The sequence below is a fragment of the Alligator sinensis genome, unplaced genomic scaffold (assembly GCF_000455745.1).
Source record: "Alligator sinensis unplaced genomic scaffold, ASM45574v1 scaffold471_2, whole genome shotgun sequence".
Taxonomy (NCBI): domain Eukaryota; kingdom Metazoa; phylum Chordata; order Crocodylia; family Alligatoridae; genus Alligator; species Alligator sinensis.
The window spans coordinates 26,834-54,645 of NW_005842143.1; the positions used below are offsets into that span (position 1 = coordinate 26,834).

A 27,812-nucleotide genomic window follows, 5' to 3' on the forward strand; every position below is an offset into this window, starting at 1 on the left:
TTGAATGCTTTTTCTTTTACAGCCTCACTTCCACCTACAACATAAAACTTGACACATTTTAAATGAGTTATGTGAAAGCACTGCAAGATCTGTTACCTTATTACTCTCACCTATTTTCTCTCAGTTTACATCTGGGGCAATGTTTGCTCTCACACAGCTGTAAATCCAGAGTAAAACCAAAAAAGTTATAGAACTCTCCCTGGATTTACATAAGTGAAAGCATTTTCTTCATCCTTGTCCCCTCCACTTGTTTAATTCTTTATTTCATACTTTCCCTTCCATTATATTTTTCCTGCCATCCTGGTGCATTATTTTCTCAATGCCTTTTTAATGTCTGTTTCGTTTTGCTCCCATTTTTCTCTTTAATAGATTTTAAATAGTTTAGTTTTAGTAAGATACCCATCCCATACTCATGCTGAAGAAACTTTTATGCTTTACTACATCATATATTCCCTATATTTCATATATTTATTTGGATGCAGACATTTATTTTCCCAGAAAGTTAAACTCAAATCCATCATCTGTTTTGCAGCAAGGTCCTGCTTTAGCTCAAATTTTATGGCTGGTTGACCAAAACACAGAGAGGTCAAAAGGCTTGTCCAAAGTCATGAGGGATTCAATAGCTCAGCTTGGACTAAAGCCCAGGACCCTTTGACTCCCAGCCATTTTCTCTACCCACCACATCATACTACATAATTTAAGCTATCATATGTGCCCGAATGAGTCTTTCATGATAAAACAGAGGGAAATACCACAAGCTCTCTTTTCTGCCAAGCATGGAGGAGGAATCAAAGGATTGAGTGGCTACACTGAACACGTAGTAAATGCCTAGCCAGGCATTACATCTCTTCTTTGAAACTAGCCTTAACTTTCTGTCATTATTAATTTAAAAGGTGAACTTTCAATTGTGAGCTTCAGCTCTCCAGTACTTTTGCATAGTAAGTGAATGTCATTATCCCTGTTCTTTAGATGGAGACATTATAAGGCCCAGTGAAGTTAAAGCCTTAAGCAACTTATGTAGGGTATTAATTTAAAGCAAATCAGTTTCAGAGTAGGCAATAGAATCAGGAAGTTCTGATTTCCAAGGCCAGTACTTTAGCCACTAACTTACATTTCTTCTCAAGTAAACTCAAGGGGAGCAAGGTATTCAGCGCGTTATTAACATCAGACTTACAGGTAAGGTAGAGTTTGTACCATCTCAGGTCCAGACTCACCAGCTGATGCTTCTGTAAGATGTCCCAGAACATGCCATACTCTCACTTCACAACCCCCCAGCGACCCAGTTAAGAAAGGAGTTTGCAATGGTGGGACTGGTATGTCAGCTATTTTCTAATGTATAATCATAATTATTAATAATAATTTTGTGATGTGGTTTGAAAATCGGTGTCATTCTCTATAACGCCTTCCTGCCAAAAGGTCTTAGGAACGGACAATGCTAACACTATGAAAACTAAAACAAACTCTATTCATGAAACTTTGTAGAAATGTTGTTTCTGGGAGGGGAAAATGCTGAGTAAGGGCTTGGAAATCAGACTCTCTTCTTGTATTTACTAGGTACTGGTTATTTACTGTATATGGCACATGACAGAAAAAAGAACGTTGGACTTGTTTTTCCCAAAAACAAATTAAAGAATTTAAACTACATGAACTCTTGCTTGAGTCAAGTCATTGACAAGCAAGATCATTGGAGTTAAGAAAATTTAGCAAAATGCTTACTGATGGAAGCTCTAATAGTGTTATTGTGGAGAAAGTCACAGTGATACACTACAGAGAAGTAAAGGAAATCAGTGGTATCAACAAGGGGTAATCAAATATAATCACTCGAGTATTTTACGCTATCAATGCATATGCAAACTTCAGATCATGCAGATGTCAATTTATAGATGTGCTGAGGCAAGGTTCATTAGACTCCTGCCTCTTAAAAATAAAATAATGTTCCATATGGAAGACAACATCTTCTTTTTTAATTTAAGAAATGTTTACAGTTTCACCATTTTGAGCACCATGTGCAGAGCCACCAAAATGTAACTATGATTTAAAAATCCACAATGATTAATGCTTAATCATTGACTAATTAAACTGTGATTTAAAAATTCCAGCATGTGGGACTTTGGGGACAGACACATGTACGTACAGTGCCTGGCACAATCAGGGCTACATCTCACCTAGAGTCTGTAGGCACTTCCATAATATAAAATGAAATCCATAACAAACAATAACCATGTATATTTGTGGTTAAAAGAAGCAAGGGAAACAAACATGCTTTGTTTGTTCACCCAGAAATTATCTACCCCAAAATAAAAGACTAGATCTGTTCAGTTTTGGAGCAGTATCCCGCTCTCTGTCATTTAACGTAAGCATGATTCTTAGCTTCATAGACGCTAGGGCTGGAAGAGACCTCAGAAGATCATCAAGTGTAGCCCCCTGCCCCAGGGGCAGGAAGTCAGCAGGGATCATAGGACCCCAGCAAGATAAATATCCAAATGTCTCTTGAAGGCGTTCAAGGTAGGCACTTGAACCACCTCCGGTGGCAGTCTACTCCAAACCTTGGAATAGACTGTCTGATACAGTTAATTATTTGCTTATACAAATAAGGATGGCTGTGTATTTTTTTTTTTAAAGATGATTAAGTTGACCACATCCTCTCTGAATCCTGACTGAGGTTTTGCTGTACAGCATAAAGCCACACTTACTTCCTGAGTACTGTTTTGGACTCTGAGGAATTCTGGCTTCCATCTTCTTCACAGTTTGAGGTCTCCAGGTTTCCATACCTAAACATTAAAATGGATATTTTAGACAGTTATTAAAAAAAAACCAAGCTAAATATATTTGGAATGGCAGTACCACTGGACTCAGCAGCAGCACTAGACTTCCCAGCTCATCAGGGTAATAGGACTATCAGGTGTGATATCATGAAGGACAATAACCTATGACTTAGTAAGATTTCCTTTTAATATTAATTTACATTCTTATCACCACTCCGAATAGTCTGTAAAAGCACAAAAGAGCAGCAGAAAAACCACTTCCAAAGTCAAATAGGAAACCAAATCTGATCAGTTTGGGGGTCCGAGGACCATTTTGTGACAATGATGAGAGTAAAATATGAGATGGTCCATAATTCCTGGACCATCATGGCTACATCAGTCTTCCACTGAGAGTAAAATAAAAAGGGGTTTTTTTCATAGTTAGGCTGGACAGCAAAGCGGGGATTTGGTTAAAGGGAAAAGCTGGATTATCAGAACTCATCAGTGGGAAAGGTGTGAGGGCTTGGAAGAAAGGGGAAGATTGCATATAGATTAGTGATCACTATATTGCACCTCCCACCACACCAGTGGTGTTGGCTTAGTCCCAACTCCAAGAAGAGAATGTTGCACATTGGGTGCATCTACATGTGAAATGAAGGCGGAGCAATAAACTGGTGCAGTTTGCATCAGAGTCAACTACTCCCAGGCATAGCATTTACACATGTACCCAGGACCACAGCACTTTGAGCCAGGGCAAAATAGTCCCAGGCTGAAAGGGAGCATGGGGTGGGGCTGAGGGGGTGGTGGTCAGTCCCAGGCTCTGGTGACAATGTTGGGACTGGCTAGAGCATGAAGATGCTACAGTGAGGGGCTAGGAAGCAGGCAGCCCCCACGCTTAAGCACCCTAGTGCCTCAGCCAGCCCCTGTCACTGTCTACACGTATCTTGCAGTGCACTTAATGATTCTACCATAAGATAGTACAGTACTATTTTACAGTGGAGTTATTTAATTTACTGCACCTTAATTCCAGCGGTGCATGTGTAGACGGTAACACTTTACCGCAGAGCTAATTAGTCAACTCTGCAATAAAGCACAGTAAATGCACCCACTGAGTCTCCTTCTACAGGACTTTGGTTTAACATTATTTCTTATTTAACTATTAGTCCATCCTCATTCTGCTAAGGAACAGATTGTTACTGGCCTTTCGGTAGGGGCTGCTGTGAAAAGATTTCCCCTCTGCCCCTCATGTTCTCCACACAAAGGGCTGTTCCATTCTCTGAAGTTATAGGAGTATTGAGACTGTTCTCTCTGTTCACTCTCAGAAGATATCACCTTTCAATGGCACATCACCACAAAGAGGACAGGAAGGAAGTCAAGTCCTAGCCCTGTCCCCCTCCCTCTGTTTCCTTCTACACCGGGGCATTTCCAGCAACTAAATAGTACAATTTGGCCCATAGTTTATAAGAGCCTGATAGATCACAGCACAATCTGGTTTGGCTACAGGCAAATACATTGTTATAAGAATTAATTCTACGAGGTATCTGTGTAAGACTGTATGTCAGAACCTTTCCCAGAGAATGAAAAAGAATCAAGATTTCTCTGTTCAAACTATCTTAGAGAAAAAAGATGAAGAATGTCAGTCTTTTCAATCCCCTTCATAATGTAATCCATCTAACATTTTATGTCAAGATCATGATGCTGCGAAGAATGTCAGTGGTGCAACTGAATTCAAACCTAAAAAGTCTTCCCTAACCTGCGCACTTAAGTCGGTGACACGGCGGACAAACTGTTCAAGCACTGCCCATACTAGTACAAATGCTTTGCTCTTTGAGGGCACATTTAATCCGAGAATGTCAAAGGCCTTTACAAACAGCGGCTATGTCTCAACAACCTCGTGAGACAGGGAAAATATTATCATTATCCCAATTACACAGATGGGGAAACGGAGGAACAGAAAGTAAGGAAAAGAAAGCAAAATACAGTGAAATGAAGAGATACTTGAGCTAGTTTTAAATGAGTCATCTTAAATAGTGGAAGTGGTCTAGCTGCAACACTCTGCAGTGTAAATATAAAACTTCCAGTCTTACATTTCTCAAAGGTCCATATGCCTCTCTGAGTTATGCCACTACAGCTCAACTGGCATCAAGAGATTGTGAAAATGTGACAGAGCAGATGTAACCCTTGGAATGAGCCCTTTGAGATGCATGCATGTAGAGTCAGTGGCAGAGGGATTCTGGCACCCCCTCACAGTCAGTGCCTGCAGCAGGTGCCCCCCTCTCCCTGCCCTTGTTATGTTACTGGAGTTAATTTTACTTAGATCTGTCATGATTCAATCAACCAATTCCAACCTTTGCAGTAAAACAAGCCTGGCTAAGATAACAGGGCCTGATTCCACATGTTCTTATCCATGTGGAAGCTCATTTTTTCTCTGAGCAGTCCCACAAAAGTTAATCGGAGCACTTATGAAGTAAGTTGGCACCCAGCATGACATACAATACACCAAGAGACATACACATATTTTCTCTCTGCCCTAATATCCCCTTCCTAATCCCACTTGGCCTTTCATAAATCTCATTCCCAATATTAGGAATTCAAAATAAATACAATTAATTCCATTTGATATAACCTCTAACAGGTTTCAACAATGAATTAAATCAATGCAATATTATTCTGAATATATTTCTAAGTGTTTCAAAGCATTCCAAAACCTTTTTAGAGAGAAGTAGTTAGCTATGTTAGTCTGAAGGCAGGCAGATTACCCAATCAGTCTACCAGCAATAGACTACCTATTCTCACCAAGCCACCAGACCTTATTCAAGACTCAGATGTCAGCTCTGTCCCCTTGTAAGCACAGACTGTATCATCATTGGAATAAACAGCACAGATTATAACAACTGGGATCATTCACCTCTACCAATGTCATATATGCAATCCCATGAGCTGCTACCTACGTTGAGGAATGGATGGACACCAATTTGACATCAATTCCAGAAAGACCCACAAGCCTTTGCAGAACACTTTAACGTCCCTGGACATTCACTGACCTTACTCTTAAACTAGAAGATTTTAAAAAACAACTTTGACACAAAATTGCGGAACACGAAATCTTCCATGGATAGGACTATGCTAAGTATGATCTCAACTGAATTATGGATTCTTATCCCATTACCTGGACTAGCTTTTATAATCCTTAGATCCCTTCATTGGTTAACTGCTTCTTTTATCCTCTTTGAACTTTTCAATCCACTTTCCCCTCTCTCAGCAATTCCCCCTCCACCTATCTCTTCCTCCCCTTTTCTCTAGCCTTTGTATTTAAGTAACTTTATTCCTTTCTATTTAGTACGCCTGCTCTCTGCAAGTCCATTCATAGCATTGAGGAAGGCCTACAAAAGCATAAACCTCTCTAAACAAGTTACTGTATTCTATAAAGTGCCACCCTGCCCTGCCTTTTGCCTAGCCCTAGCAGTGATCTCCAGAACAGGTTTAAAGCATACTGATGGGGCAGTATATCGGAAGGTTGCTGCACCTACTCTACAGATAGAAAGAGGATTTCATTTCTAGAGCAGCCCATTAGGCACCATGTCTCAGCATTAAATTCTCTAACAAGTATATTTTAAAATAAAATGTGGGCATCCTTTAATATGCATAGATTTGCAATGGCCAAGCTTTTCCATACAACAGTCTGTAAAGAAAGCTTCTATTTTTACTAGAAGCAATTAATTAACATATTTATGTTACCATTAATTCTTCTAAAATAATGTAATATGATATGAAACAGTGTAATCAGTACTACATATTCTCTTTACATGAAATATTAGATAAAAATTTGCAGAATATTAACACTTCTCTAAATCTCATTAGTGAAACAAATGTTTTATTGCATACAATATCAGAATGGAATAAATCAAAGCAGACATTTACCCATAAGAAAACTAGAAAGCACATCACGCCACCCTAGTTCCCAAAGGCAAATCACATCTATGACAGTACAACAGAACATTAAATATGGGTGAGGAGCTGACAATGCCTCTAATGTACAGAATAACATTGCTGCAGACTTCCACTATTCTGTTCTCACTAGGCATTAGACAAAGATCTATTCACTGAATAGTTTTGTATGAATGTTTTGCATACAAAAAGAGACATGAGAAACAAAAGGATATCATAGCCTATGGAACTTTTCAATCTTGTTCAGTATTTAGGTTAGTTCCTCTCGTTGAAGTATCTAACTGAACAAATGAAACTAGAATTTAATTTGTTGGATTGAAACTTAAAAGCTCAATAATGGATGTAGAAAATACCCCTTCAACTTGTGTGTATCTGCATGTATGTGTGTTACTGTGTGTGGGAGTTATTGTTCACCAGTGAATGATAAGGAAGTAACAAAAAAGTCTAGTAATTAATGTAGGTCTCAAACATAAATCCAAGCAAAGGCTGAATGTGATTAAACAAACAATAAATGACTAGTTTTATGCGGATATAACTTTTTTCATTCACCTACAATTCAGTGTGTGTGTGTGTGTGTGTGTGTGTGTGTGTGTGTGTATTGCATGTCTAAAATGTTGCCATCTCTGAAGTGGAAGGAGGCAAACAACCAGTACCCAATAAGATAATGAAGAAAGGAAAAATATGTTGGTAAATGAGAATAAGCCAAATGCCATACTGAAAATGTTGTGGGATCTTTAATATCTTTGGGTGCAGACAGAAATGACATTTGTCACATGATCAGTCCCTTGAAAGTGCTCTAAAGCCATGTCCTAACAGAATAGAATGGCTGCAGAGAGCTTGCACTGCATGACAAATTAACCCTCATTGTATGCGGGCCCAAATGAAGATGCTTCAAAACGAAGCACCTTCATTAATTTTTGTCTGCTCTGGCACTAGACTGCTGCAGCACTGTCTAGCCCTCAGTGCTGTCTCTGGATGGGAGGGGGAAAAGGCAGGGGAGGGATGTCCATTCTGGGATTGTCTCAATTGTGCTAAAGGGGAAGTGGGGGGTGGGGAGGGGGACTGGAGCTCCTCACCTCTGGGGAGCGCCAATCTACCCAAAACCCCACTCCAGCACAGCTGGAAAAACCTCAGAACAGACCTCCCTGCTCTGCCTTCTCCCCTTCCTATTCAGACACAGCAGTAGAGCTGGGAGAGGTGCGGCAGACCTAAGAGAAGAGATTACAGAGACACAGTTAACGTCTGTTGAGTCAGGAAGACTGATTTAACTCATGGCACTTTATGTAAGTGTCATGAGTTAGATTATGGAGCTGAAGTTCTGTCTGTGCCCTTTGTACAGTGAGCAGTACCACAGATATTAAGACTGTCTGAAAGACCCATTCACAATTTATTTATCTCCCATAAAAACCTGTGAACTTAAAGTTGGTGAGATACTGATAGTTTAAAAGAATGACCAGTTGAGGTAATTTTATCACATTTATAGTTCACATGCAGGGTCTGTAATAGTACTGATTTTAAAATAAATCTCATACACTTTGGTAAAAGCCTTAACTCTGCTTTTCCTATATTTTACTGACTTATGAATATTTTTGGTAGTGTAAAGTGTAACTGGTGGTGACTGAAACAGGGCACATGTACTTCGCAAGTCAGAACTGTGATTGGAATGTGCAGGGCACTGTCAATAATCAACGGATGATTTGTCATCATGGTCCTAGAAGGTCCCATGAAAGTACTGGCATCTAGTTCTGGGCACCACACTTCAAGAGGGATGTGGATAAGCTCGAAAGGATGCAGAGAAGGGCCACCCGCATGATCAAGGACCTGGGGGACAGACCCTATGAGGAGAGACTTCGGGATCTGGGATTGTTCAGCCTGAGCAAAAGAAGGCCGAGAGGCAACTTGATAGCCACCTACAAATATGTCAAGGGAGAACACCAGGACCTAGTTAAACAACTTTTCAGAAATGCCACCCTCACCCCCTACCCCCGGGAAGACATGGACCAATGGACACAAGCTAATCAAGGAAAAGTTTCAGTTGGACATAAGGAAAAACTTATTTTCTGTACAGGTAACTAGAATTTGGAACACACTTCCGGCAGAGGTGGTGCAGTCACCATGTCTGGCGGTCTTTAAGAGCAGGCTGGACAAATACCTCATTGACCTCATTTGAGCCCAATTACCTGCTTCCTCTCTTCTCACCTGCCCTGTCCCTTTCTCCCTTCCCTTTATTTTATTCCCTCCAAAATAACACCCCCCCTATATAAGCACTGAAGTAGTTTGATGCTTGCCCTCAACCCATTTTTCACACTACATATTCTGTCCCTTCCTCCACCTACACTTGACTTATCTATTTAGCCTGAATCTTCTTAGGGGCAGGGACTGCCCACTCCCCTCTGCTTGCTCAGTACCCAGTACAATAAGACTGCAGTCTTGCTCTGTCCTTCCTTACATGATTAATACAGCAGTATATAGGGCATGATCTCTGGCAAGGACTTGATCCTGCAATGTGCAGAACACTCCTGTGTTGTGGTGTGCTCTCAACTACCATTAAAGACTAACTGGGGTCTTCAGCACCACTCAGTAGTGTGCAGGATTAAGCATCCACTGGCTGGAGAAGGTGCATATCCCACTGCATTCCTAAACTCAGTGAGAGCAGAGACCCAGACTCTTCAAGCTCTGCTGGACTTGTACGAGTTTTAATTCTCTCAAAACACCCTCACGTCATGCATTGCACAAAGATTTTGTGCACACATTAAAATTTGAAGTTCTTTTTTAACTCAGCTTCTGCAAAGCAAGCAAAAATCATGATGATGAATAATGTTAATAACTTTGGCAGAACTTTTTAAAGACACCTACAGGATTTAGATGCATAATACCCATTAATTTAAAGGATGAGAGTACCCACTTGGTTTTGGGTAACTTTGAAAATGTAAACCTTTGTTTTCATTTTCAAAACCCCAGGCTAGACATAAGATTTTGTGTAGATTGTCTACCTTAAGTATTACAGTACAGCGTTTGTAAATAGGAGAGATCAAAATTTAAATTGAAACTCCAGGCTTGAGTTCAATAACAAAACAAAAAACAAAACAAAACAAAAAAATCCTCCTTTGAATTCCTAAAGTGTTAAATAGATTTACTTCCAGGACCCTGGCTATGATTAACTATTGTTTTCAGGACTATTAAAAACCCTAATTAGAGCCTATTGAAATCAATGGGAAACTTTCCCAAGGGATTGGAACCTCTGCTTTAACTGAAACAGCTGAACTTTGCCTTGTGTCTGTATGATCTGCTTTTCATACTGGATACTATCTTTTAATAATATATGCATAAAACAAAGGCAGCTTAATAAAAATGATAAATGTATGAAAAATGTGGTTTAAAATTCAAAGCTAAACATGTGCCTTATCTTGCACCCTGTGCAACCCTATTCATTTCCAGAGGTATAAAAATCAGGGCTGAATTTCTCCCTGAAGAATTTTTTTCTCTTTGCAGTTTGCTTGGTGTGCCCATAAGAAGAGAGCACATCCTGCAGTTGAAAACACTGTCAGTTAAAGACCTCATATGGTCATGTGCTTCCTACTGTGAGAAGGCTGAGTCCATGTGTGTTTAGTTTTTAGGAGCCCCCCTCCTGAGAACAGGATCCTACTTTGCTATCTCATATGGAGAGGATTAAAAGGAGCATAAATTACAGGCATCTCCTTGAGCATTCAACCATATATAGAGAGAAACTGCTGATTCCTAAATGTCCATATCTGAAATCAAGAGCACAACATGCTGCCTGAAAAACCATCTTGGAACCTATTAAGTGGCATGAAATCTTACATGTTGACAAAGCAGAACATTACCCATGTACTTTATCAGCAAGTTGCCTTAGGAAAGGTCTGAGGTAGGAAAAGATGGAAGTTTTTCAGCTTTTCAGAGGGATTAAACAAAACTTCATCAAGATAAAGACTGATTTAATCACAGCACAATTTATTTTGAACTTTTTCCACCTATCGCCTTTTCGTCATGACCCAACACTTGATGAATGAATTTTCCCTCAAGAATGGCATCCATTTGTCCAATTCCACTGTATGGTCTTCAGTGTAACTATAATGTTGGGATCTTTTTTTGGTCAGGATAGTTTTGGGCTAGAACTTGCAACACACTATGCCTAATATGCAGACCATCCTTGATATAAATACACATTCCTAAAGTATACATTTCCATAAGCAAAAATTACGTTCTGTGAGTATGAAATTCATCCCTTCAGTGGTCCTGAAGCTGCAAACTACCTATACAACTTGAGTTTTGTCGGATCTATCAATCAATCTAAGATCAAGGAGCCCATTTCCTGGCCTGGGCTTATCACAAACTTTTACCAGAGAGGTTACAGAGCACTTATACTCCCTGGGCAGCTACAGATCTATAGTCCTCTCCACTTTTGTTCTTAAGGATTAATGCAGAAGTTCAAGTGATAAAGGCTCTCTATGTGAATGTGAATTTTATTACTAGGGCTCAGAGTCTGATTTGCTATACTGAGAGCTGGCACATTCATTACTTTTCTAGATACTGCAACTGAAGTTATTTGTCTTATAAAACAGAACACCCCTAACACATCATATATACCATATCTTGGAATACAACATGAAATAAGAAAGTTGCAGCAAGTTGAAATTTTTCCTATCATATTCTAGTGTGCCAATGTAAACTGTGTTAATTAAAATTCAATTAATTTTCCTTTTTTCCAGTCCTTACTGTTGCTTCAAAAGTCCATATTCAACAGCTGTACATACACCAATTAATTTTTTCAAGATTAAATTTAATCTTATTCTTTGTTGTAGGCTATACAATTCCAGATTATACATAATATCTGAAAAGCCAAGAGAAGTATCCAAGGACATCTAAACTTTACTCCCCTAAGATTCATGAGATGGGAAGGAAATTGTGGCCTCCTGGGATTTCCTGTTCATTCTAACACACATTGTAAAAAGCTGGGGAGAATGCAGACAAATTCAGGCAGCCCTTCCTGTAAAGGATATGTGCATGGCTTACACTAAGAGAATCACAAGGGTCAATGAGATCAGAATTGAGCCAGAAAAAGGTAAACTGTTTTAACAATCCTCCCTTCAGATTCTTTTGCGCTTTTCTGATATTCCCATCCCTTTAAAGCAACATGTTAGGAGAAAGGCAGTGAACATCCCTACCTATTCTTATCCCCTCCTTGACTCTCACATCCTTTTTGTACTGATGTTCAAAATACAGAACCCAGTCCTAACACACACTCACAAGGCATTTCCATTTACTCCAGTTAATCTATTTGCCTGAGACAATTTTTTAATAATACCAGTTTATGGGTGTCTCCATCTCTGAGTCAAGCTTCCAAGTGCTACTTGCAATACACAATAATTCAATGAGAAAGAAAGCTCAATTCTGGGAGGTGCTGACTTTCAAACTGAGGGCACAGGATTAGGTTGCTCCTGTATTCTTCCCCTGAATTAACAGATAACACAGTACCAAATAAGGCCCTTGTATTTAGAAGTGGACTACAGTTTTGCACATCCAAAATGGGTAACTGCTTATTAATCTTTTTGCACACTGATGAAAATCTGGACCAAGTTAAATGGAATCTCAGACAACATGCACGTGCTCAGACCTGGACTAGGGAAAGACATTCACAAAGCCTGAGCCTGAATTGATTCAATCTTTGCAGGTTAGCCTAACTTGCCTAGATTTAACAAGTTTGCAACTGACCAGACATTTCCTCTGGATTGAAGAAATGAAGGTACATACCTGCAGTGGCTCAGGCTAGAAGCCGGGGGATGGTAGAGCAGCCCTCCCTTCCCTTCAACAGTGCTGAGCTGAGGTGGGCATGGCCAGGCCCCAGCAGGACCTCTGATTAGGGAGGGGTTTAAACCCCTGCACAGTCCCAGGCTTTTTCCCGCTTGTTGCTCAAGGGGTGGGAGTGTTGCCAGACACCAGCCCCCGGTTAACACGCTGAGGCAAAGGGAGGGTGTGCAGTGCATGCATCTGTTGATGATACTGAGTTTTTCAATCTCCTTCTCCCTGATTTTTCATACTGTCTGCAAACCTGACAGGCGAGGGAGCCAGCAAGGAGCTGATAATACAGCATTTTTCAGCCCATCAGCAAAACAAAAACCTCTCTCATTAGTTAAAGCTCTTCTTAAACAGCTTTTTCCAAGGAAGGAATGAAGGGACATTACTAGTTATCTTGTTGATTAGCTCCAAAAAGCCCTAAGCAGACACTGTTCTGTTTGCCTGTACCAGTGAAACTGGAGACACTCACACAGACACCCCCCACATTGGCTAGCATACCGCATGCCTAGCGTCTGTGGGACTAGGGAGGGATGGAGGGGGGATCTTTGCTTAAGCAGCAAGCAGCAATGCGGGGGGAGGCGGGGGATGTGGAACAGGAGGAAGCCTGGCAGACCCTACTGTGCCTGCAGTTTCTGCCAGAGCTCTAACTAAGGAGCAGAGGGGCAGGGCCAGCCCTGTTCTCTAGAGCTGAGACTAGAGTACAGCCCAGCCCAGCCCAGCACAGGGCTGCAAAGTATCTGGAATGCTGGGGGACCCTGGTTTAACTTAAACCAGCAAGGGGTCTGGGACAGACATTGCATAAACCGGTTTGACCTAAATCAATTAAGTCTGATGCTGCATTCAACCTGGTTTATCTTAAACCAGTTTCAGCCATTTTGAAACTGGTTTATGTGCACTGAACTTATGTTCTGTTATAGGTTTAAACCAGTTTCTGATTACTTAAATTGGTTTATGTGTAATGTCTGTCCTTAACCTTAAAGGTCAACTAAAGTGTTAGCCCTATATAATAAACAGTTTGTTTAATTTTTATCCAATTCCATTTCTACGTCTTCCTCCCAAGAAAATTTGAGGAAGGGAAGGAAGAGATGGACATGAAACAGACTGACCAATTTTTTTATGTTTTAGTGTAACTCTAAGCTCCTGTTTTAAATAATCAAAATCTGATACACAAAAATATTAATGGTTTCCTGGGAATGTTAACTTGGCCATACTGGACAAATTGTGCATGTTATGGCATACATGTGACAATTAATATTAAATTAGTTAATTATTAGGCTCAAATTATATATATATATATAATTTGAGATATATATAGGGCTTAGTTTGGCTGTCTGTGAGTCTGTTTGTGTGTGTGTCTGTCTGTAACGCTCTTCATCAACTGTGCCTGCCTCGAGAGGGTAGAGATTGACTGAATGGGCTCAGGTGGGTGCAGGGTCGGGGGAGGTGAACAGGGAGGACCACAGTGGTGGCACCCCCCTCCCCCCACTGCCCTGCCCCGATGCCCACTCCTATGCCCGGCGGGGCAGGGTGCCCAATGCACACACGCACCCCACAACTTTTATTACCAACAGCTGGCAGGGAGGGGAAGGCAGTAGGTAAAGAGGGAGGGAGGGAGGGAAGCGGGAAGGGGAAGGGAGGCACAGAGGCAGGGGGAAGCCCCATAGCTCCGGGGAGGAGGCTGAGGTGGGTGGGGGGAGGGAGCCCCCATGCTGGAGGCTGGAGAAGGAGGCAGGGGCAGGAGTGTTTACATGCCCGCCCCCCCTCCCCACCCCCCGCTCACCCTTCGGGGCCGGACATGTAAACACACTTTTGAAATCCATCATTCTTGATGGGCAATTGGCTAGAACTAATATAAAAGCTTAAGAAAGTTAATGCATATATTTAAAAAGCAACACACAGAAACTAAAACATGTGCTATATTCTCTTTACTCTAGGGAGATTTGTTTTTTCATTTCCTGACCACTGACCATTTAATTTCATGACCTTTCTGTGACCTCAAAATACAGTTTTTAAAATTTCCCAGGGCCCCTTTCCCAGGGGGTAGCCTCCTACCCATACACACAGATGTACACAAACCACACAGAGAAATCTATCTACATGATTTCACAACATTTACTGTCCTTGGGACACTTTTTAGTCTCTTTACCTAAATGTAGTTTAAGAGAGTTTGATTTTTAACACTAAAAATGATTAAGCACCAAACAACAGTAGACTCCCACATGAAATAATCAAAACCTTAACCTGTTGGCTTGGATGGCTATGGTATAGTCTGCTGTTGCAATGGATTATCCTCTTGTCCCCAGCCCTGAGCTTAACATTCTTAAACCCCCAATTATAGGCGGTTTATTTTACTGTATTTCATTTAGTGCTCATTAAAGTGCTGAACTGAGAACTCTGGTGGGTGATGTTCTCTATTAAATCAAAAAAACAAGAACAGCATGAGCATTTGCAATCAGACCTTCCCAACCACCAGCCTTTTAATGTGTCTCCAGTTAGCATGAGTTAAACTGACCTCCTACAGAATTTCAATCCTTGGCTTTCTGACCCAGACAGCAAACACTGCCAATCAGTGCCAACTGTGCACTGTGTGTTTTATGTACAAATTGTGTACTAGAACCTTAAATAGAACAGCTTATCAGATAAAATATAACCTTAGTAGTCACCCTCTCCTACAAAATTTTCTTAATGAATTATTAGTTGTCCATATCTATTTACTTTCCCTCTTGCCCTACTAAGTGAACCACAGGAAAAAAGAAAAGGTAGCAGAGCACACAATATAGGTGGCAAATCCAACCTTCTTCTCTATGGCTACAAAGGGTACCTTTTCACTGGAACTGAAGCATTTCACCCACAGAAGGGCTGAGATTGGGCAGGTCATGTGCAGCGTGCACAAACCTTACGAACCTCATAAGAGTCTACTGCAAAGCAGTAGACAGGAGACAGAAAGAATCAGTCTGTCTTCCTCCAAACCTTGCAGGGCCATGCAAGAGCTTGTAAAGGTTAGTCAGGCCATTGAGCTACACAACTGAGTTGTTCTGGCCCTGGAGATTCCTTCCTTGCAAACCTAACACTTCTGCTTTACCCCCAATCCAGTGTTCGGAGTTTCACAATGGTTCTGGATTTTACCCTCTGTGCACATGATCCCTTTTTAAATTTGTAAATTAACAAATATGCAGTACACAGATTGGGATAAGAATGAAGGCAACAGAGAACAAGGACAGTTTCAGTTTGGTGGTAAAGGCACTAAATATGTACTCAAATGACGTACATTCAACTGCCAGACTGTGTTCTCTCTGCCTCGATTTTCCTCATGCGAAGTTTGGCATAATAATCTCTCTCACTCTTTATCTACCTTGCCACTTCAGAGCATGAGTTCTTCAGTTTTTTACTATGAGCTTGTACAACATCCTAGCACAATGAGGCCATGATCTCCCTTAGGACCTGTTTGGGTATTACTGTAGTGCAAAAGACGACAGCCATGAAATAAGAACTGGAGCAACCAAATTTAAAATCTCCTGGGGAGAAAAAGTCCCCAAACACATCCCCTGGGCATTTAATGAGGAAGTATGTACTTTACTTCAAATTTACATATGAGCTTTACACGGATTTACCCATGACCTTACATATGAAGGGTTTTATTTTTAATTGATACAGTTCTAGCTTTTTATTTGTCATCTTTGACTGACTGATTTGCATGAACATGGCTACTGGTAAGTGAAGCAAAGTGTTTATGTGTCTTCCTGAGTATTATAGAAAGTCAGTAGGAGAGTCCAACAGTTCTGTCTACCAGTCCTCTGTTCTAATTACCAGGCTCCTGCTCTAATCTGTAATCAATTCTATGTGTCATCTAATTTTGAAAACACACTAACAAAAAATAAAATGAAACTCTTTCCTTTTGGTGGTTCACTCAGAAATTGGAGGGGGAAGGGAAGCAGGGACACAACAAATAATCACTGAATTCTACAAATTACTTTCACAATAGAGGTGCTAATGATTTAAAGCAGGCTTTTGGGGCAGGACAGTCTAGAACTAAAGGCAGAATAAAGAACACTTATATACTAGTCATAACATTGATATCAAGTAATACTTAATTTGCTAGCTCCACCTAAACTTGGATTCCTTGGAAGTCAAATTGTTTTCCATTTGAGATGTGGTATTTGGTGCCAGTGTACATCAGAGCTCTCCAAAAACATTGCCTAGAGAAGAGCACCTGGTACATCTTGTCTCTCTCAATCATGGTTTCCCCTGAAAACCAAAGATGTCGGGTTCCTGTCCCTCCATGACAGAAGATATGGAGTAATATTGTGGTGGAAGACGAGGCAAGGGACACTGCTTTGTGTGTTTAGGGCTGTAATATACCTGTTCTGATCCACCAGAGGCCAATTTATGTAGGAAAGAGTTATGCATAGGGATAGTGATAGCCTGAATTAGTTAATTCTTGATTTTTTCAGCAGTGTGTTCAGCTGTTTGGAGGACCGCTTGCCTACAGTTGTCATATCTTTCTACTAAAGAATCAAACAGTCCATTTTACTTATTGGTCTCCTTATTTTATAAAGTACTGGGCTGTCAGGAGGCATTTTCAACCCTGTTTGAACTGAAACACTGAATTTTTCAAGCTTGTTAGAAATACATGTATATAATTTAGCTTCTTAAGTACACCTCCTTCAAAAATATTTGAGATAATTTCTTGCAATGTCCCACCTATAAAGGCCATTACAGCTTTCTCCACAGCTGTGTATTGGCTCTTACCGGTCAAGGAGAATTTCTAGTACTTCTTTAGTAGAGGCAAAGGCCCTGTACGTTGACAGAAAAATGCTGATGTAGGTAAAATCGTTGTCTCCAAAAGCTGTCAGGAGGGTTTCCACAAGTTTCTCCAGGGTGCCAGCTTTGATTGTTCTGATTTTACATGTCTCATACTGGCTAACAGTATGTTCTGGAGGCAATTGGTCCCCTTCAGCCTGTGAAACAAAAGATCAAAATCATGACCTAAATCATGAAACAAGCAGAGTCCCCAGTCTGAAACTCAAATTAAATTTTGCCTTTTAATAACACAGATGATAATATATCACAAATTACTGAAATATTTCATCATTTTGATTGCTGGTCCAAAGATGGCTCCAATGACAAACCTTGTTAGAACTGGTTATCCTTCTTTACAGTATTACTTTGACATCCGCCATCAGTAATTAACTGCAACCCAAGGACAAACAGATCTTTACTATCCAAACCAGAACAGTGCCAAGGTAAGATAGCTAAAAGAAACAGGTAAGTGATAGAGGAAACAGTATGAATCATAACTGGCACTCTTCTGAATCAGTGCTAAAACCCATACTTCCACCCAACGTTGAAGGTGGGAGTTATTATCAGAACTGCATATTGTTAGATGAGATATAAAACTAGGTCCTGACCATTTGCAATCAAACACGTTTTGTAAAAGCAGAGTGTTAATCCCAGTATTCCAGGTATATCCCAGAGGAAGCAATATATTTTGTCTCCCTTTGTTCCTCTTATCAAGTTTTACATATAGATACAATATGTCTTGTCACTTTTACACTTTTCTTTGCACTGGCTGGAGCTTGATCCAAGCCCAGTTAAGTTAATGGGAATAAGTCGTCATTATTACTCTAGAGGCAAAAATATGTTAATAATAGAAAATGGTCCCTGTGAGTGATTCAGTTACTTGTTTGCAAAGATAGGTGAGATGGAAACTTCTGTACAGATAAAAGATGCAAATATATATATTGACAACAACAATTTGACGTTTCCCCACTTTTTGTGTTTTTATAGTCCAGTTATAAAAACGAATATTATCAGAGTCTACTGGCATTAAAAGGCAGGGAGACTTCGATAAGATGTATGATTCTCTTCATTAATTTATTTAAATGTGCACCAAGGTCCTGAGGCACCGTACCTTCAGTTTCAAGGGTGCACGCTGAGAAGCACCTGCTCAGTTACCTTTATATAAATAATTGTCATCCAACATACCTACCACCAGCACTAATAAACTTTCATGAACAAAAAGACTAATTTCCCTGGAGATATGTAGATAGTTCACACAAGTCAGTGTAAATCTATAGTCCTTAGGATAAAGCCTGTTAATCTCCAACAGGCCTCCTTTTTTGTAATATATGTAAATAAACAATTCATGGTATGTGTGAATCTAGAGCCACCTCTACACATGCAGGTAAAGGCATGATGGGATCTAATGCATGATTCATATAATCATACATTAGATCTCATTGCACCTTGTTGCTGGTGTATGGGGCACCCAATCCCAGGCTCTGCCTGCACTGGCAATAAGCAGACTCCCATATTTGGAGCCCCACACACCCCAATTGAGAGGCTTCCAGTCACAGGGGCACACCAGAAACCCCTGAGGCCAGAGAACTGCTGCAAGGGTGATTCCCTCATCCCAGGGGTGTGGGAAATCCTTTCAGATGGAGGATCACCACAGAGGTGACCCACCACCCCAGCAGTGCAGGAAACCCACAGGGCCAGAAGACCACTGCAATCCTTGGGTCCCAGGGGTTTTCTGCACCCTCATGGCAGGGCAATTAGCCCTGCAGCAATCTTCTGGCCCCAGGGGTTTCCTTCACCCCTGTATCCTAGGGATCATAGCTGCCATGATTCCTAGAGCTCAGGAGTGCATTAAACCCCCTGTTGCCATGATCCCTAGTGCTCGTGAGCTTTTCACTGGTCATGGTGTACCACTGCAGCTGGCAGCCCCATCAGCTGATGGGGCTCTCAGCAGCAGGGGAGACCCTGCTACACATGCAAATTAAAGCTAGATAGCAGCCAACTATAAAGTTATTATAAAGTTTATACATTCGAGGTCTAACTTTATAGCTAGTTGGAGCTTTTTATCTTGTAATAGCTACTTTGCATGTGAAGCTGGTCCCCAGGGAATTACACAATTAACCAGTTAATTGTGCAATACTTGTAATGTGTAGAGGAGGCCTAGGATTAAGAGCATTATTTAAGGGGAAATTTAGACTATCTAGAAAAAAATGTTAAAATTGTGGCATGGTTTTCTGGGCTAAGTACAGACAATCAACAAGCCCGAGGCTGAATTTCAGTCTTTGCAGTTTAGTATAAACTGCAGAAATTAAACTGAAACTGAAGTGAACAAGAATTGATTCAGGAAATACAGACACGTGCCTGCAGTGGCTTGGGCCAAAAGCTGGGGGGTGATAGAGCCTGGCTCTCTGGCTGTGTGTTCACTTCCTCTTCTTGCTTCTAGGTGCCTCTGGGATTTGTAGTCCACAGCTGCAGCCAGCAGTAAATTTGAGTGGGGGAAGGGTGGTTAACCCCCCCGGCCCCAGACTGCAGCCAGGGTTTGCCAGAGGGGCGGGGGGTGCAGCCCCCCCGTCTTGTAGACTGGGCTGGACACCATCCGGGCTTGCCCCTCCTTCAACCCCCCCCCCCCCCCCGCGCTCCCCCCCCCCCCCCCCCCCCCCCCCCGTCAGGCAGCTCTGCTCTCTGGAGCAGACAGCACAGCCCAGCCCAGCCCAGGGCTGCAGAGCATGCTGGGATGTTGGGGGACTCTGATTTAATTTGAACCAGGAAGGGGTCTGCGACAGAAGTTTCATAAACCGGTTTGACCAAAATCAGTTAAATCTGATACTACATTCAACCAGGTTCATCTTAAACCAGTTTCAGCCATTTTGAAACTGGTTTATGTTCAGTGAGCTTCTGTTCTGTTACAGGTTTAAACCAGTTTCTGATCACTTAAACTGGTTTATGTGTAACTTCTGTCCCTAGCCCCAAAGGGAATAGTGGAAGCCTCGTTGCTTAAATCTTTTAAAATTAAGGCTGGCTAAAGCATTATTAATAAGCCATGAAAAACAATCCTGGGCTAACCAGTTTATCCTTCGTTCATTTCCCTTGAAGTCTCAAGATAGAACAGAAAGAGTTCAAGCCATTTCTGTTGCAGTCCAGCATCATAAAACTGAATAGCTTCTCCTCTCCTAGGTGCCAGAAACACATCTGCACAAACTAAATCTTCTGCTGCAAACTACAGGTGCACTCTATTTCCATCTAGTTTCCCCACACTGGGTTCCACCTTTCCCAACTGATAATGGTTTGCAATTACCACTGTTACTTTGCCTTTTCCAGCTGTCTGTAATTGAAATATTATAACTTTAACAACCTTCTGGTATGTATTTTGATCTAAATTTAGCACTTCTGAAGGTAGACTTTCTAAAAGAGATTTTCTATGTTTAGTTTTAGTTAAACAGATTTTAAAAAATGAATTATGCTTGGCTTTATGTGCACACCTACACATAAAAAGGTACACTGGTATAATTAAACTGATTTAGTTAGAACAGTGTAAACCCCTGTGCAGATGCACTAATATCAGTGTAAAACTGATTATATCAGTTTATCTTATCCTTGTAAATATACAGGTTTAAAGGTGATTTTAAAAGTTCTACTACTTGTATCGTAGTAGCACTTCCAAGGCTGAATCATAGACCAGATTACAAGGCTGAATCGTGGACCAGTATGCACACATATACAAAAGTAAGTCCTGGTTAAAAATTGTATTCACATGCGACCCGATTTTCATAGATTTCATAGACATTAGGGCTGGAAGGGACCTCGGAAGATCATCGAGTCCAGCCCCCTGCCCAAAGGGCAGGAAGTCAGCTGGGGTCATAGGATCCCAGCAAGATAAGCATCCAGTTTGCTCTTGAAGTGTTCAATGTAGGCACTTGAACCACCTCCGGTGGCAGGCTGTTCCAGACCTTGGGGGCTCGGACAGTAAAGAAATTCTTCCTTATGTCCAGCCTGAAACGGTCTTGTAGTAGTTTATGACCATTCGACCTAGTTGTCATCCCTTGGGGCGCTCTGGTGAACAAACGTTCCCCCAGATACTGGTGGTCACCCCTGATAAACTTATAGGTGGCCATCAGATCACCCCTTAGCCTGCGCTTTTCCAGGCTAAAGAGCCCCAGGGCTCTCAGCCTGTCATCGTAGGGTCTGCTTCCCTGACCTCTGATCATGCGCGTGGCTCTTCTCTGGACTCTCTCAAGCTTCTCCACATCCTTTTCGAATTGTGGAGACCAAAACTGGACGCAGTACTCCAGCTGTGGCCTCACTAAGGCCGAGTACAAGGGGAGAATGACGTCCCGGGATTTGCTTGAGAAGCATCTGTGGATGCAAGCCAGCGTTTTGGTCGCTTTACAAGCCAAAGCATCGCACTGCAGGCTCATGTTCATCTTGTGGTCAATGATGACCCCCAAGTCTCTTTCTTCCATAGTGCTAGCCAACATAGCACTGCCGAGCCTATAAGGATGCTGCGGGTTTTTTTTCCCAAGGTGGAGAACCTTGCATTTATCGGCGTTGAACACCATCAGATTCTCGTCCGCCCACTTGCTGAGCCTGTCCAGGTCAGCCTGGATAACCTGCCTGTCTTCTGGTGTGGATGCTTTGCCCCAGAGGTTGGTGTCATCGGCGAACTTGGCCAGTTCTGATCGCTTCTGACTCCAGTGTCCACATCATTAATGAAGATGTTGAACAGTATGGGTCCAAGGACAGAGCCTTGGGGGACCCCACTGGTCACAGGACACCACGATGAGTGACTTCCATCGATTACTACCCTCTGGGTCCGACCCCGGAGCCAATTTTCCAGCCAGTGGATCGTGGAGGACCCAAGGCGACAATTGGCCAGTTTCTCCAAGAGGCGATCATGGGACACCAGATCGAAGGCTTTTTTGAAGTCAAGATATATGACATCAATCTCTTCTCCCTTGTCCAGGTGATAGGTCACCTGGTCGTAGAAGGAAATGAGATTGGTCAAGCAAGACCTACCCGCAACAAACCCGTGCTGGCTGTCCCTTAAGATGTTGATGTCGGCCAGTCCATTAAGGATGGCCTCTTTAATAAACTTTTCTAAGATCTTCCCCGGGATAGAAGTCAGGCTAATGGGCCTATAGTTAGCCGGATCCACTTTCCTCCCTTTCTTGAAGATAGGCACCACATTGGCCTTCTTCCAGTCTTCGGGCACTACACCAGAGCGCCAAGAGTTTTCAAAGATCCGTGCTAGAGGCTGGCTGATGATTTGATTACATCTATTTAAAATGTTGGTTTTTTAAATTTAAAACAGTGAAACTTCATTTTTAGACCAGTTAGAGTTATACCACTTTCTTTAGTTTCCAAATGTCCTTTATACACTGGTTCAATCATTGTCATTTTTAAGACTTTGGAGATTACTAAATGACTGCATATTTTATTTCACTAATTTAAAATGGTTCATCCAGCTTGAAGACATAATAATGAATGGCCTTAAGAAGTGGAAAGAAATCACTTGGAAATAAAGAGTGACACTGCATGATCAAAAGATAAATGCAAAACCTTTAAATTTGTTAACTTTCCCCTCTAGTGGTTTTTAATCCCCTTAGAAAATCATTTTCTATTTTATCATTGTCCTTAATTCTTATTTTTTCCAAGTCAAATCCCTCCTTGAGCGTGAGAATATAGACATCATCTTAAATACTAGTAACAAAGCATCATTATCTCACTCTTGGATGGAGACATGGTTTTAGTTTTCTAGTATATGTGCTTTATATACTATGTATAACAAGGCTCAACATACTCTTTCTGCTGTAATAAAATGACATTAGCTGTTCTAATAAAAATACTCTAGGCAGGGAACCATAATAATGGTGTGTAATAGCTCCTACATTTCTAAAGACATGGGTGAAATTATAATTATTTATTTCTATGGCATTCCAAAATGAGCTAACCTTTCTAAACAGTAAAAAGCACACGATGCTTGACCTGACAAGCTCATAATCTACGGCCCTGAACCTGCAACTTGCTTCAAGTAGCTGAATCTCTGTGCCAATGAAGAGCTCCACAGCAGCTTGAAAGATCTAGATTTTGAAAACCAACAAACAGAGGTTAGAAGAAAGAGTACAGTAGATAAGTAGAGGTGCCAGGGGAATGAGTAAACATATCTCGATAATAATGTAACGTAACATTACCTTATTCATTTATTAGAGCTTTTTATAAACAAACTAGCATAAAGCAGCCTCATTAAAGAGAGAGGCATGGGCCAGAACCTTTTCATGGATACACCAGTGCAAAATGAATGGAATTACAGATAATGGAAAATTACAGATAAAACAAATAGAAAAACTTGAAAGATTTTTCCAAAAAAAATTCTTCAAGTTACTCTTTATCAACCTTTATCTTTATTAGTTTGGGAAATTATACAGTGTGCTGTGGCTCTCTGCAAGCCCACCAGAAAAGGCATAAAAATGTGAGGCTATTATTACTCTTATTCTTGTATGTAAATATTTTTCCTAAGCACAACTTTATTTGCAAATAAACTAGACAAAGTAATCTGTATGCTCATCATTGCCATTTCAATATTATGACTCAAGTTGTGGTTTTTAAGTCATCTATTATTATACAATGCAACTCCTTCCAAGAAGAGAAAATGCTTCATCTTAACAACCTGATTTTCTATCTAGTAGAATATGGGGGTCTTGACATTTTAATTTAGGGCCACATTTTACATACAAAACCCCCATTCACATCAGCATGAGAATCAAGGTGAGGCTCTAAGACTGAAACACATAAAAATATACTTTCACTGAAGTTTGTCCATGCCATCAACCTATGAGAATGCTAAGAAAACTCTTACAACCACAAACTGTGTTTGTCAGCAAAACATTAAACTCCTATAAATCATTTTAAGGGACTTTTAAGGACGGTTTTATTTGTATTACAGTATTTCGGCAACTCTGCCTTGAAGTTTAGAACGAAAGAGACTGGGCAGACCACAGTCCAATAACACAGACATACAGAATAAGACATTGTGGGTTAAGCTAACATGCTAACAGGAAATGGCTCAATCTGGATTTAATCACAGACTGTCTCTTTACTGATATGGTGAGGATACCCAAAAGCATAAAGAGTTAGCACACCAGGTTTTGTGCTGGCTGTATCTACGGCTTTTAACACTCTGAGGCTTCTAACACCCTGGTGCAAGTTGTGAAGGTGTTCCACAAGACTTATAGCCATGTTGCACAAACTAGTCAATAGGGATCACATACCACAATTTCCCAACTTTACTTGGCAACTGTGGATCCTCTGGATCATGGTGTGCATGTAAGAGGTCTATACAACCATCACACCAAGACCTTTAATGCATATGCCTAAGCAAGAGTATGGAGGAATGGAGGCTGTCCTAGACCTACCATCCACCCTTTAGACCATTGAGACAGAGTCCAAAGGCCAAACTGAGTCCAGATGAATCAGTGCCTCAATGGTTGTAGCTTCTGCCAGAGAGCAGCAGATTAGAGCTGCTGCTGCTGACTGCCTAACACCTCAGCAAGGGCGTGTTTCTTTCAGGATGATGTCTCTTGGCCTTACTCCAACCCGGGAGTACCCACAAGGCAGTGAGGGCTAGGACTTTGAGACACCCTGTACTCACCTTACTCTGGAGATTGCAACATTGTAGTACTTTATAAGAGCTACCCCACCATGAGTAGCCCCACCACATTGTCACCGAGCCCTCCGGCTGGATACAGTTTAGAGTCATACCCAGGACCATGAAACAGTATTTGGTTCTAGGTAGTTCACAAGGCTCTAGCCCTGAAAATGCTGCCATGCAGGCAGACTCATATAAAGCCCTGCTGGCTTAATTGGATTCCACATAGGTGCAGGAGCCAATCTGTATAGGCAGCTGTAAAGATTGAGGCAACTGAAACTATGCAGGTCTCATTTAGCTAGCACTCACTGCACCCTTTCTGAATTCAATAAATAATAATACAGAGTCTTATTCACAGAGTCCTAAATTACAATGGTTTTGTTAAGGGCACAGCAGTAAGTGTGTAGGCAAACATAACAACCATTATAAACTCAGCAACAGATCATGCTCTGTTAGCGCCTTTTTCTCCCAAATGTTAGGATTATTTCTAGCCCTTTTCACAAAATGCCAAGGAAACTCTGCATTTCCACAAAGATGCTATCAGTGACAGACAGACAGGAAACCAGCATCTCCACCTGCTCACTGTTGCCATACTTTACTACAAGTTAAGATCTAGGTATGTGCCCAAGCCCTAGCCATGGTGCAGGACCTGAATCCACACTCTTGAGAGCCAAAGGCAAGGATCCAAGTCACTCCACTAGAATGGTATTAGAAAGTCACTTAACTAATGATTTATCTTACTGAAAGACCTAGAAGGAAATCATCTACTCACATTTGTTCAAAATCTAAAGTGTGTTAAAACAAGCTTTTTTACTCAAATAAGAACTTGCAGAAATGTTCTCACTGTTTAATAAAGTCACTGGAAACAGACTGTAGTATATGTAACCCAAACATTTTCAGATTCAGAACCTGAAAATGAAACTGACAACGCATGAAAGTGAAATTGATTTAATTAAACTTCCTTTATCCCAATTGAGAGAAACATGGAAAGAAAAACAAGTAAACAAAATGTTAAACAGTCTTTCTACTTTTTAAAAAATGTTAACTCTTTAGATTTCTTTGATTTAAAAAATGTAAGGAAGAATTTTCAGAAGTATTTAAGTGACTAACCCTTAAATCCTATTTTAAAGGATGATTTAGGCAGTTACAAAAAAAGTGCTATGGACTTTCATTGCAATTTAAGGTTGATTTACAACAACAGTTTTGCTGGAATAGCTATTTCTAATTAACTTCCTAAATGGATAATATTATTGTGGGATAAAGGTGGTTTCATCTGAGTCATAATCTATTCTGCATTATTCCAAAAATACTTGTGTCTACAGTGGACACTGATTGGACACAGCTCATCTACTCCTGCCTTAATCCAAATGAATTTTTCTGTGTCAGAAATAATTTAGGATTTTAATTCCTTATGTTCTAAACTACCCAAATTACTTTTTGAAATGAGATGTAGGTGTTTTGATAATTTTATTATCATTTAGTTGACACTGACCCTTTAAATAAAAAATAATTCGGCATTAACCACGCTCGCCCTTAGAAATGCTAAGAATAACCACGCCACAATTTGTTTTCTTAGATCACGAAAGTATAACACTCAGAAGTCCAAATAAACCTGGCATTTGCTTAGGAAAACAAATCTTTAGCACAATTCACATAAAACTTAACTTTCAGTGTTACAGAATCATATACTACTTAGAGCAGTGGTGCTGCTCAACCTTTTTGTCTGGCAGGCTGGATGGGAAGTACCCGACTGTTCTGCAGGCCAGATCCAGGTGGTGGAACCAATCCATCTGAGGAGACAGGGGAGCCAGTCCAGCTATGATCCAGGCATGAGAGGGAAGGGGCCTTGGGCTGGCCCCAACCTGGCCCCATAACAGGGAGAGGGCATAACCTGGCCCCAATCCAGCCCCTCTGGGGGAAGAAGGTGTGCCTCAGCCCCAGTATGGTCTAGTGGAGGGAAGAGGCCATGGCCCAGCCCCAAGTTGGCTGGGCAGAGAGAAGGGGGCATGACCTGGCCTATGGGCAGGGAGGGGGAGTGAGAAAGGAGCATGGGTTGGTCCTGAATCAGCTGCCCAGGGGGAGGGGGCACCGCCCAGCCCCAAAGTAGCCATGCAGAGGGAAGGGGGCATGGCCAGGCTGTGATCTGGCCATGTAGGGGGAAGGTTGTGGCCCTGGAGGGCTTGGAATTTTGGCAGCAGGGAGAGGCAGCTGTACTGCCGCGGCTGTATTGCCACTGCTTCTCTGCCACCAGTATCCAACAACCCCTGGGGAGCCCTGAAGGCCAGATTTCAAGGCTCCATGGGCTGCATTTGGCCCACGGGCCAGAGGTTGAGCACCCTTGGCTTAAAGAATTCCTGAAAGAAACCTACATGGAAATAGAACCAGTCTTAAAATAAAATACAATTGAATTGCACAGTAAAAAGTTGAACCATGACCTTCCAAGCAACAGCAATCCAAGAATGTGTTATATAAAATACACATTCACTTTGTTCATTTTTTTGTAAACAATTACTTTAAAGACATTTTTTTAGCTCCAGAAGGGTCTCAATGTGCTTCATAAAATATCTATTATGCTTGCTATTTTCAGAAAGGGAACATGTCTAGTGGCATCTTACAGCCATAGCTGGCAATCAAGTTGTAACAGACTTAAACCAGCATACATTATGGTGACACTATCTATTCACAAAAACCTCTGAGGACATATCAGAAACATTACATGGATCAGGAAACAGCTATTCTGTCCTGCCACTACCATACCAAATTGTGTATTTTAGGAGAGGAAAATGAAGACTGAACTGGCCAAAAAAGCTGCTGATGGTCTTTTGAATGTTATTAATAATACTTGACTTGAATAGATCAGCAGG

At 41.2% G+C, this 27,812-nt stretch overlaps 1 protein-coding gene across 1 annotated transcript in view; it reads right to left on the reverse strand.

Moving 5' to 3' along the window:
• RGL1 (ral guanine nucleotide dissociation stimulator like 1) overlaps positions 1-27,812 on the reverse strand; it is an 83,995-nt gene that overhangs the window by 25,730 nt on the left and 30,453 nt on the right. The window contains exons 3-4 of the mRNA XM_006025389.3: positions 17,259-17,467; positions 2,694-2,771 (exon numbers count right to left, since the gene is read on the reverse strand). Of these exons, the coding sequence (XP_006025451.2) occupies positions 2,694-2,771; positions 17,259-17,467 (287 nt within the window). The remainder of the gene's footprint in view (positions 1-2,693; positions 2,772-17,258; positions 17,468-27,812) is intronic.